At 41.2% G+C, this 12692-nt stretch overlaps 2 protein-coding genes across 2 annotated transcripts; both read left to right on the top strand.

Annotated features, from left to right (window-relative positions):
* The first annotated feature begins 330 nt into the window (after positions 1-330).
* Positions 331-4433, top strand: LOC118415442 (leucine-rich repeat and immunoglobulin-like domain-containing nogo receptor-interacting protein 3). Its single transcript, XM_035820074.1, has 3 exons — positions 331-471; positions 1072-1221; positions 4404-4433. The coding sequence occupies exons 1-3, from the start codon at positions 331-333 to the stop codon at positions 4431-4433; spliced, it is 321 nt and encodes a 106-aa protein (XP_035675967.1).
* A 1697-nt stretch (positions 4434-6130) lies between these two features.
* On the top strand, positions 6131-11448 carry LOC118416850 (kelch repeat and BTB domain-containing protein 8-like). Its single transcript, XM_035822122.1, has 5 exons — positions 6131-6203; positions 6526-6786; positions 7793-7932; positions 8138-8323; positions 9404-11448. The coding sequence occupies exons 1-5, from the start codon at positions 6153-6155 to the stop codon at positions 10290-10292; spliced, it is 1527 nt and encodes a 508-aa protein (XP_035678015.1). The 5' UTR covers positions 6131-6152; the 3' UTR covers positions 10293-11448.
* Positions 11449-12692: the final 1244 nt, after the last annotated feature.

Here is a 12692-nt window from a genome sequence, read left to right as displayed (position 1 = left end):
CCCGGGTCATTTTCTAATCTACCACGACTTAAAGATTTGCACCTGTCTTCGAACCAGATAACTTCCATTTATCCTGGGTTATTTTCAAATCTACCCAAGCTTCTCACCTTGGATCTGTCCTCCAATCAGGTAAATATCATTCAACCTGGGTCATTCTCAAATCTACCCAAGCTTCTCACCTTGAACCTGTCCTCCAATCAGATAAATGACATTCAACCTGGTTCATTTTTAAATCTACTCCGACTTGACGAGTTGGATCTGTCCTCCAACCAGATACAGAGTATTCAACCTGGGTCGTTTTCAAATCTACTACGAGTTTACCGCTTGGCCATGTACTTGTCCTCCAACCAGATAACTTGCATTCATCCTGGGTCATTCTCAACTCTACCTAAGCTTGAGGAGTTGGATCTGTCCTCTAACCAGATAAACAACATTCAACCCGGGTCATTTTCAAATCTATTCCGGCTTGAAGTGATGGATCTGTCCTGCAACCGGCTAACTTTTATTCAACCTGGGACGTTTTCAAATTTACCCAAGCTTGAGGAATTAAACCTGTCCTTTAACCAGATAAATATCATTCAATCTGGGTCATTTTCTAATCTACCTCTACTTTACGAGTTAGACCTGTCCTCCAACCAGATAAATAACATTCAACCTGGGTCATTCTCAAATCTACCCGAAATTTTCTCCTTGGACCTGTCCTCCAATCAGATAAATGACATTCAACCTGGGTCATTCTCAACTCTACCCCAGCTTCAGGAATTAACCCTGTTCTCCAACCAGATAAATAACATCCAACCTCGGTCATTTTCAAATTTACTCCTGCTTGACGAGTTGGATCTGTCCTCCAATCAGATAAATAACATTCAACCTGGGTCATTTTCAAATCTACCCCTGCTTCGCCAATTAGACCTGTCCTCCAATCAAATAAATAACATTCAACCTGGGTTATTTGCTATTCTACAACATCTTCGCTGGTTGGACTTATCTTCGAACCAGCTAACTTGCATTCAATCTGGGTCATTTTCTAATCTACCATCGCTTAGATCTTTGTACCTGTCCTCCAATCAGATAACTTATATTCTGCCTGGTGCATTTGTAAACTCAACCCAGCTCATCCGCTTAAACATGAGCTCCAATCACCTACGTAACATTCAGACCGGTGTGTTTTCAAACCTACCCCAACTCGAGTTTCTGGACCTGAATAAAAATCAACTTAATGTACTGTCTGGATATACGGACCTGTTGTTGATTAGAACTGTAAACCTTGAGAATAACCCATGGCAGTGTGACTGTAGGATGGTTCCCTTCAGGCAAAACATGACCTTGGCACTGCTTCAAAATCAAATCAAATGTAAAGAACCCATCAGGTTTGCCGGACAAATGCTTAAAGATATAAACCCTGAAGATCTGATCTGTGAAAAGGCTAGAATTGTGAGGTTTGAAGTGGTATCTGGCAACATTACGTTGTTGACCGGGGAAACACTCGTTCTGATGTGTGAAGCTTCAGGAGTTCCGACCCCAGATATCACAGTCACCCTTCCATCTGGAAGGAATGTAACTGTTATGTCACCTGGGAGGGTGACTGTGGATGTGAATGGTACCATCACTATAACCAATGTTACTGCAGCAGATGTTGGTATGTATATCTGTATTGCAACAAGTCCTGTCGGCTCCACGTCAGTTACACTCAGTCTGCTTACTGACTTCCCAGTACTTACATCAGAAAACACCTCAATATCCGTTACACGTGTATCAGACAACACAGACAGTGATGCTGAATTGACACTCATATCTATTTGTATCTTTATTTCCATTGGTGTTGCTGGGACCCTGCTGATATGTTGTGCTGTCGTTACAATTTTCTATAAGCAACGTTCCAAAATGCCTCCTTTGGTACCAGTAAGATTTCCAGCCGGTTTAAATATTATCAACGTTGACAACTATGGTTTAGAAGGGCAGGGGGGAATACCAGGTACTCTTGGAACGAGTACCAACGATTTAGGAGGCCCAAATACGTCTGTGGTCCAAGGCAACGAAGTAGTACCAATGAATTCCGTATCTGAGCCGGACACAAATGCGTATGAAAATGACAATGACGTTTTGACATCCGATTCTGTGTCTTGGATGGACACAAACGTGTATGAAAACGACAACGAAGTAGTACCAATGAATTCCGTATCTGAGCCGGACACAAATGCGTATGAAAATGACAATGAAGTTTTGACAGCTGATTATGTGCCTGCGTTACACACAAATAACAATGTAGATGCCGGGCTATTTTGAAAAACGAAACACATAAAGACGGAGAGAAAGCAATATCTTCTGTTGTAATGGTTGTACAGAAGATTGACACGCATGGCAATAACGATGAAGAAATGATATCCGATGATACCGAAGATGAAACGGACGTTCCTGAATATGATGATGATAAAACAAAATATGCTTCTTCTAAATTCATCTATGACAATGAGAATAAGAGAGAAGCATCTGCTGCTGTTCAGCAAATGTGTAAGATTAAGAAAGCAGTACAAAGTACTTCTCATGTAATCTATGGGAAGGACAAAAGTGAAGCAGATAAAACTGGTAGCCTCTATAGGTCCTCTGATGAGGGTCCAAAAAATAAGAGGAAAGAGAAATCTACTGCTGTACAGCTAGTGTATGAGAATAAGAAATCAGTACAATGTACTTCTAAGTTAATCTATGAGGAGGACAAAGGCGAACCAGGTACATCTGCTAACCTCTATACGTCCTCTGATGTGGGTCGAAACAGGTATAGGAGCGAAGCATCTGCTGCTGTTCAGCGAATGTATAAGAATTAAAAAGCAGAACACGATACTTCTCAGTTAATCTATGGGAAGGACGAAGGTGAATCAGCCACATCTGATAACCTCTATAGATCCACTGAGGCCTGTATAGAAAACGGACTATCCAAAAAGAATGAGTACTGAACTGTAGCTTTAAAGTTTATCTGTGTTAGAATGCCCACTCTAGTTCAAGTGGACTTGTAACTTCCAGCACAAAAATTGCACTTACCTGAATTTTCGATTGATCAACTCCAGTATTTGAGAAGGGATGAGCCATCCACTGCTTCTGTGATGTCACGTGATACACGTCGAACTTGACAAAGACTGGAGTTGCTCAGTCGAAAATGTTTGGCAAGTCCAATTTCTTGCGTTGAAAATTACAGTTAATTACGGATCTATAATTTGCTATAAACTTGGTAGTATGTCGAAACAATACTATGTCGTGAACAACACATTAATGCTGTCATGACTTTGATGAATTATAGGTTTAATGTTAGCAAGCTAAAGTAAGTTCTTTTTCATGTTAATTTGATTATATTGATGAAATCTCCGTGGAAGCTAAAAACTTATGTGAACGTGACGGAAAATCTGGTTTCTTTATTTAATACAAGTGGTCAGTAAGGTTGAAGAAATGACTGAACACACAGAGTATGCTATTATAAGTGAACAGCATTTTTGTTCTTTCTTCTCTAAGTTTTGATTTGACTTTGCCATTCTATGACATCAGTATCCGTTTTTTTTATTCTTGTCCCAAATTACGGCATATATTTGCTTATTTTGCATCTGCTGTAGACGACTAACAATATGGTCCAGAACCATTTTATTGAAACGGACGAAAATTGTTGCACGCGTGAATAAATAATTGATCACCCCTCGTACTGTGCATGCGTAGCAAATAGACCTATCTGTAATAAGATTTCATTGTAAAACTGTTCTTTACTGATTTGTATACTCGCCATGGATTAAAATGTATATGTCAAGCGTGATAAGTATTCATGGTGGAATGCACATTATTACGTCTGCCTTCTTTTTTAAAAGTTGATTGACAAACTTTGCACACAATAATTAATAAATTACAAGATACTATGTTGACATCCTGTCTTTATTTCATCCCAATTTCTCTGTTATGATTACAACGTTTTTAAATCTACGTTTCGTACGTAAAGTGACTATTGAACTATAGCAATGATTATACGGTCAAATCTAATTCGGAACCTGAACCTTTGTTGGAGGTAGATTAGCGTTTTTTTCCGCACCTGTATCTGTAGTGATATAGCCGTCGGCCGGTTATACGTATAATTACCGCCCTTTGATATGTCGCACCGGCCTCGCATGCACGCGGCGCGGCAGCAACTTGTTGAGACCTTCGACACTCCCATTCCGCAACATTGCTAGTATTGGTTGACCATCCCCCTACGCAGGGACATCCAACAGCCAAACCGCCTGTCTGGATGTACCCTGCTCTTTTAACCGTCACTCTTAGTTCCTGTAAGCCCATTAATATTTATAAGCAGGGCTGTCAGGAACTAAGGATGACGGTTGAAAAAGCAGGGTACATCCAGACAGGCGATTTGGCTGTTGGATGTCCCTGTGTAGGAGGAGGTGGTTGCCGTGAAGCAGGCATGAGAATTGATCAAGAGTGACTTCAATCTGTTTCTCTTATGTTTGAGACGTCTACAGTTGTATCTTTCAGTGCTTCGTGCAGTAGTGTAGCATTCCTTACCCCCGCGAAGGTGTCATTCAGGTTCTGGGGCAGCCACAGCTAGCAGCCAGTTCTCGTCATCGAAGCCGAACACGTGGATGTCTGAAGTGCGTATACGTCGTAAATTACTGTTGCGATGCAAGTAGATCTCCTTAAATAAATTGCATATCTATTTGGCAGTATTATGAATAGTGGCAGTATTTTGGTAATACAGTCAAACCTGTCTTTAGCGGCCACTCAAGGGACTGGTCAAAATAGGCCACTATAGAGAGGTGGCCACTATAGAGAATATGCTAATTAATTGACCACAAGCAATAACACATGGTTTTAATTAGTACCCAGTGATCTTTATTTACATAATACAGTACTGAACATGTACTGCAATGATTTTTACACTATATGTACAAGGACGTTACATCAACAGGCCTGTTGATGTAACGTCCTTGATATGTATTAAGAAAACAAAAGCTATAAAAAGTTTTAAATGTTCTACAGTTGATATTGTCTGAAGGGACCGATATCGTCATACGTATTTCTTTTATCTTTCGTCTTGGATCCTTTGATACTTTGCCGTCCGTGTGTTCCGGCTCGCGTTCACACGTCAGATTCGCCATTATGCTAATGTGTTACTCACAAGAAAAGTCTCGTCATTTTAGACTTGTCTTTCAATAAATGTAAGAATAAAATCCACCATAGTCTGAAGTTCATATCATTTTGTCTTTGTAATAATTTATTTTGAAAGTTTTTGAGATGTAAATAACCTAAGCGATAGTGTATTAGATCGTAAACTTTACCACAATTAACCTCCGTAATATTGGTGTCGTCTATTGACCTTATATGACCTCGTTTGTCAGCGACAGTTTACGAAGTTTTGTTTTGAAAATAATTTAAAGAGGTTTTAAATCCGGCGTAGGGTGACGATACGGCCGCTGTATATGGCCGAACGCGTGCCGGAACATAGATCAGCGGTCCGCGTGGCCGTAATCGGCAGTGTTTTTGTATCTGCGGGACCGGAAATCGTGTGGCCGCGGCCGCGTTGGGCAGGTGGCCGCTAAGCCTATTTCTTAATCATTACGAATCCAAGGGACCGACAAAAAGTGGCCACTATGGGCAGGTGGCCGCTATGCAAAGGTGGCCGCTAATACAGGTTTGACTGTAGATGTTAGTAGTGTTACAGTAACACATTTGCCTTTGGTAATTACATAATGTCGCCCTTCTATTCTCAACAACCAAACTTCGACGTTATTGAAATAAGGTGTAGTAAGACTTCTTTACTCTTATTCGGAAGAAAGGCACATCAATATGGCTTCTTAGAATTTCTCAAAAATGTGTGTGTTTTATGTGTGTCTTTCGACTGTTTCGGTACCGCTATATTATGTTGGTAATCAGTGTTTGTCCAGTCTATCTACCCGACCTGGGGTCATAGAATCATCATCAACATGGCTGCCGCAGACCAAGAACCCCACGTCAGCGCAGTTTGTCCTCGTTCCTACCAAGACGAGAGCTATCTGCACGGGTTTCTTGGAACTGTGGGCGACTTACAGAAGGATGGGGTACTGCAGGATGTCGTCCTGGAAGTCGATGGCCGGCGGTTTCCCTGCCATCGGCTTGTTCTGTCCGCGGCCAGCCCCTACTTCAGGGCCATGTTTACAAGTGACATGGCGGAAAGTCGGCAGAAGACTGTTGTTTTACAGGTAGGGTTGGCGTGACGTGTGGTTAGAATAGAGTAACTCAGGGAAATTGCAAATCGAGAATTTGTCAAATAGGTGAAACACATTGTTGACATAAAATCAACAAATGGTAAAATTTCCTTTCATGTGTCACTCCCTATTTACTGGCCGCTTTGGAAAATGTATTTAGGGTTAAAGGTCAACTTTGCGGTTCTCAAATTATTGTTATGAACATGTAGTTTTAAGGAATGTCATATCGTTATCACAAATATCTGTATTAAATAATGCTATATGTGCAACAACCTTATGTGGTAAATGTTGATATTTACATTCTACTGTTTTGCAGGGTTTGGATACAGACATTTTTGGGGAGGTCCTGAGTTACATCTACTCGGGAACCCTCCATGTGTCCATAGACAAAGTGCAGCCCCTGTACCAGGCAGCCGACCTCCTCCAACTGGACTATGTGAGAGACACCTGCAGCAGCTACATGGTCATGAACGTGGAGTGCTCCAACTGTCTGGACCTGTACAAGTTTGCTGAAGTCTTCTCCATAGAAATTGTCCTGAAGCGTTGTTTGCAGTGGATTGCCAGATACTTTACTGAGGTTAGTCTTCATCAGAGTTGTAGCCAGCCTGAAATTTTTTTCTGTCCCTTCGATTCTGAATCCTATCGGTGCGACATTCCTAGGGGGGTACGGGGGCATGTTCACCGAGAAAAATTTGAAATCTGTACCCTCTGAAATGCTATTTCCTGCATTTTGAGGTGTAAATTTTGCCAGTGGACTAAGCTGTTCTGTTCTGGTATCTGTTTGGGGGAAAAATTACACAAGGGAGACAGTTTTATTTTATCTTTACATATTGATTTCTGTTCATCTCAGAGGACGGAATGGGCAAATTTTTTTTCAGTCCCCAGCTACAAAATTCCATCAAAGGAAGGAAGGACGGGTGCTGGCTACAACCCTGGTCTTCATATTGGGTTAGGCAATTGTACCAAATAGCAATGCCAGTTTGTATTTTGCTGACATACCGCAATTTAGCACTGAATGCCAGCCGCTCCTCACAGCTCAGTCCCTGCCTGGGAAAAGTGGGTAGTCAGCCCACCCAATAGCAAAAACACACGAAATGTAGCTTGCAATGAGGTACTAACGAATGTAATATTTCTAGGCAAATAGACCCAACGTAACAGAGTATTGGAAAAGGAGACATTTTGTTATAATTTTGTTCAAAATCAATTAAGCTACATCTCTATAACCTTTTTGGTGTACGTTATGTGTGACAGGTCAATTGATATACATAACCAACTACTACTGCTGTGCCGTGTGCCTGCATAGTTGGTGTGTTAGACCAATAGGCAGTTATATTTGCTATACAAATGTAAAGAATTCCGTTCTATAAGTCATATACAATTTTAGATTATCATATGTCAGAACAAGGAGGTTAAATGATCAGAACAATATCAAGTCATCTAAGCGACATATTTGTTAGAATTTGCTGGCTTATCTTGATTAGTTTAGTCATATACTCATCAAGCTTTTTGTATGTCAGAACAAGGAAATGACATTTCTGTAGTACCTTGGTAGTTGTACAATCATGTACTGTTTGCATCCACAGTTTTTCTTTAGTGAGGAGTTCTGTAGCCTGAGTGTGAAGAATTTGATTGAGATCATCAGCAATGAGGAGCTGGATGTTAAAGAGGAGTCAACAGTGTGGGAGGCTGTGGTGAGATGGGTACAGCACAGCAGGGAAGACAGGCGGGTGTCATCATATTAATATATTTATGATATATAGGTGCCTTTCTTTGCATTTGGTTATTGTATGGATACATTGTATGGCAATAGATACTCGATTCGATTGATGACACAGATGGCAGTATCCACATGATTCATCATCCAAGCATTTTCTACGGCGATGCAAAATGATTACCTCAAAAATCTTCCCCTATCCTGTACCCTACAGACTGCACCACCTACCCAGCATCCTCCCTCACATCCGGTTCAACCTGCTGACCTCAGACGACATGGCAGCCATCTTGGATGACCCCTTGGTCAGGGATGAGCCTTGGAGCTCTGAGGTCATCAGAAATGTGGTACAGGAAAAGATGACTACAGAAATGGTTCTGCTGGACTGCCTGGACAATAAGTCGTCAGTATCAGGGGTGCCTAAGCATTTGCACGATCCCTATGAAATTCGTACGAATATTATGTGATACACACGAATCACTATGCGAAAACGCACGAATATTATGAAATTCGCACGAATCACTATGCGAAATCGTACGAATTTTATGAAATTCGCACGAATCACTATGTGACACACACGAGCCTTATGTGATTTGCACGATCCTTATGCGAAATTGCGCAACCACTGGCGGGGTCACGTGACAAACGGAGCGGGATTTTCAAGATGGAGGCTTCGCCGCTTCGGCGACTGAAAATACGATGTAACACGCCGAAATGAAGCTAAACAGTAGCTCACAGGCTATCAAATACATCTTTGCGACGGTAAATGTCCATTCCATGCCTTGAAATATAAATATCTCGGGTAGAAACGCTCAAAATCATGCTTCCTCCCGGCCGCCGTTTTTGCATAAGGATCGTGCAAATCACATAAGGCTCGTGTGTGTCACATAGTGATTCGTGCGAATTTCATAAAATTCGTACGATTTCGCATAGTGATTCGTGCGAATTTCATAATATTCGTGCGTTTTCGCATAGTGATTCGTGTGTATCACATAATATTCGTACGAATTTCATAGGGTTCGTGCAAATGCTTAGGCACCCCTGAGTATATACTTCTTTATTTGAATTACTAGTTCTGCAATCCTTGTACAAGGTTGAATAAAGAGACTCTTTTTACACAACCATCGCTTTATAAATTCCGACGTTTCGGTGACCGTCTGTCACCTTCTTCAGGGCAATTCTGACTGGTTCACATTGAGATGCGGTCACAAAACGTAAGGTATTTACATATATACAGACACATTTATGCAAAGTATTTACAATGCGGTCCCAAATGTAAAGGAGTGTAAACATACATCACAATTTTGAATTAACAAGGTTATTCTGTATTTTCAGGTCCTCACACTATGCTCTCCACACTATTCAGAGTCATACTGAATTTTATTTTTCTACAACATTAGTTTCGAAGGCTTACCTCACGAGGAAAATGTGTGAGTTTCCAGTTGCATTTTATTTACTTTACTGTGTATTCTATATTCTTCAGTTCCAAAGAGTTCCTCTTCATGAACCCTCGGAAGGGGCACTACATCCGCTGCAGTTACAAGCCTGAAGACTGCCCTTTCGCCGTAAAAGTGACAGTCACCAGTGATAACAACATCTACATCCTAACTCATGACCGAGACCGTAATGAACACTTGCCTATCTATAAGTACAACCATGCGGAGAATGTGTGGGAACATGCCGGTATGTCATCAGTATATCGATGGCACAGCTGGAAACATGACTTTAGGCGTTGGGGTGAGTACCTTGTTGAAGTTGATCAGATTTTGTACTATCTTGGTGTCGATGAAGTTGATGAAAGTGGATCGGTGTGGATGTGGAAGTACAACCGAAACACAGACCAGTGGGAGGAGTGTTCAAAGCTGCAACATGAGAATACTACATACTGGCACTGTGCAACATTGTCCTGCGGTTCGCACCTCTATTTCCTCACCAGCGCCGAGGTACATTTCTATGACACAAGCCAGGACCGTTGGTGCAAGCTGACCCCGCCAATGACTGTTGAAGACGTCAGTACAGCAGTAGCCATGGGAACCGAGATTTTCTGCACAGATCGTTACTTCACCCAGACTATGGTGTACGACACAGAGTCAGACTGCTGGCAGAAACTGCAAGGTTGGCCGAATCCAGAAAACCGTGAAATTTATGTCAATCCCCGTCTTTTTGTAATGGAGAACCAGCTGCACGTATGGTTCACCTGTAAAAATGGTGGTGAAAATGAACACCTGGTATATGTGTATGACAGGTCTGCTGACGCCTGGACAGATCTGAAGGTTACCCTGCCTCTCACCTACCTTAGTGAGACTTATATAGCACGTGGTTCTCATTGCCCTGTGGCACGTATGTACCTACCTTATCTCAAGGGGGTATAAAACATATCACTTCTAAGACTTTTCAGCATTAATGTGCAGGATAAGGCACACGGGGCAAGGCTTATTCACGATGTTTTGTGTAGATCTCAAGTTTTGTAGAATGCACTTACAACGGGATAGCTGTTGTACCGGTATTAGATTTTCTACTTTGATTTTCTACTTTGGCTAAATTTTACAGAACAGAATTGCTTTTTTTAGACCGGGGACATCTTTCTATATAACGGATTGCAGTGATGTCTGTGTATTAACGTCTAACAGCAGTAGTTACCAGACATCGATAACCAGGTACCATCCTGGTTTACAGGGTCTCTTATATTACCCACTCACTATCTAGTTAGTGAATGGGTAGAATGGCAGCCTTGTTAGGGTAACTAAAACACCCTAGCTAAGATGTCATATACCCGTTATGAGGATTTTATGATTATTGTTCACGTAATTGAACGGTTTTGGGTCTACTTTTATATTTGAGACGTTATTTGCGAGGCATAATTACCATTATATGTGTTGATAACTTTACAGTTATTCTATTGTTAAGTTTTATGGAAGAAGTCGATAGCGAAGTCATGCTCATTCAGATATCATTTTTATATGGGAGCACAAAATCACACCACTTACGTTTGTTAGTGTTAAACGTTATTGTGGAGGACATGGACGACAGTGAATAAAAAAGTATAACCCTAACATTTGGCTAGATCTCGGCTTTTGCCAAAGCCCCTACAAGGGGTGAGACCTTGTAGTACAGTTTGTACTTTGAAGTAGCAGTTTGATATGATATATACATATCTCTTGCTTTTTTTCATATCTATTATGGGCGTTTTAGGACTAACTTAGTGTCCATTGTCTTAAACTATAATAGCAGTGATACCACAGAATGGCAGACAGTATAGTATTTTATTTTATTAAAACTTTTAGTTATAGTAACATTACATCTATTGTATTTTAAGATTTTGTGTATTTTTCCTGTGATCAAATTGTATTTTTGTATCACTTAATATGTAGGCCCGACTAAGGTGCATTTGTGACATCTCTCCACTGGTCTGCCTCCTCAAGAAGGGACACCAAACATCCCTGGACGGTGGCAGTTTGCATCATGCAATCTTATGCTATTTGTTGCTGTTACTGTCACTAAAGAAGTAAAATATCGTTATGCATGTTTTCAAAAACAATAAATATTTCATGATGGAAACAAAGAGTCGTCCATTTCGTCTACTGTGTGGAGGCCACTGTTCTTTGTTGAGGTTCATAAGAATAGAATATTATATCGGAATATTATATCATAGAATATTTACGACTTGTCTCACTTGTCTCACTCACTCACTCACTCACTCACTCACTCTCTCTTTGAAAACCCGTTAAACGAAGGCAGGTATATCGTTAGTCACAATGTAGGCTATAATAAAATGCAGACAATCAGCAAGCCAAACCTACCATGAAAGTTTAGATATAACTTTTTTATTCACATCTGGTGATTAATTGCTAGTACACAACAAATCATTGCATCTCGAGAGATGATCATCAGATGGTATCACTCTTACAACCACCTACGAGGGGCGTTCAATAAGTAATGCCGCTGACCCATTTCCCATAGCAGGAGATTAATGAAACTTGGCACAGTTATTAGTCTTTCTCTACATAGGAACCACCCAGAGTTATGCATTTCTCCCATTGTTTGATGCAGCTCTGGATACCGCTTTTGTAGAACACCCTAGGTTGGTCCTCCAACAGATGCCTCATCAATGGCAGAAGAGGGACGACCAGCTCTGGGAGCTGTTTCCACAGACTTCCGGTCATGTTTGAATTCACGATTCCAGCGTTTTACAAGGTCATACGATGAGGCATCATCACCATAAGTTTCTTTCATTTCCTCAAAAGTCTCTTTTGTGTGCGTCTTTTCAAATACAAAAACCGGATCACTGCACGACACTCAACTGGCTCCATTTCACACCTGGCTCCATTTCACACCTGACTCAGTTCAAACACCTCTAAATCAGAAACCACAATTAGTTCAGAGCTGTTTTTTGCAACATAACCTATAGAAATATGAATCATTACATATGCAAAATTTCATCTAGAGCAGACAACTGAAAGTTGGTCAAGGGAATTACTTATTGAACGCCCCTCGTACTTGTCCTTGACCTCATGACCGGTTGGTATCGGTCTGCTACACTATGTGGATAATCAGTGTAGATAATTTTAACCTTTGATCTCTCAGTCATCATCATCATCATCAACATGGCTGCCGCAGACCAAGAACCCCACGTCAGCGCAGTTCGTCCTCGTTCCTACCAAGACGAGACCTATCTGCAGGGGTTTCTTGGAGCTGTGGGTGACTTACAGAAGGCTGGGGTACTGCAGGATGTCGTCCTTGAAGTCGAGGGCCGGCGGTTTCCCTGCCATCGG

Source organism: Branchiostoma floridae, chromosome 5 (assembly GCF_000003815.2).
Source record: "Branchiostoma floridae strain S238N-H82 chromosome 5, Bfl_VNyyK, whole genome shotgun sequence".
Lineage (NCBI taxonomy): Eukaryota > Metazoa > Chordata > Leptocardii > Amphioxiformes > Branchiostomatidae > Branchiostoma > Branchiostoma floridae.
The sequence above is the reverse complement of the archived record's forward strand: the minus strand, read 5'-3'. Positions and strand labels throughout refer to the sequence as shown.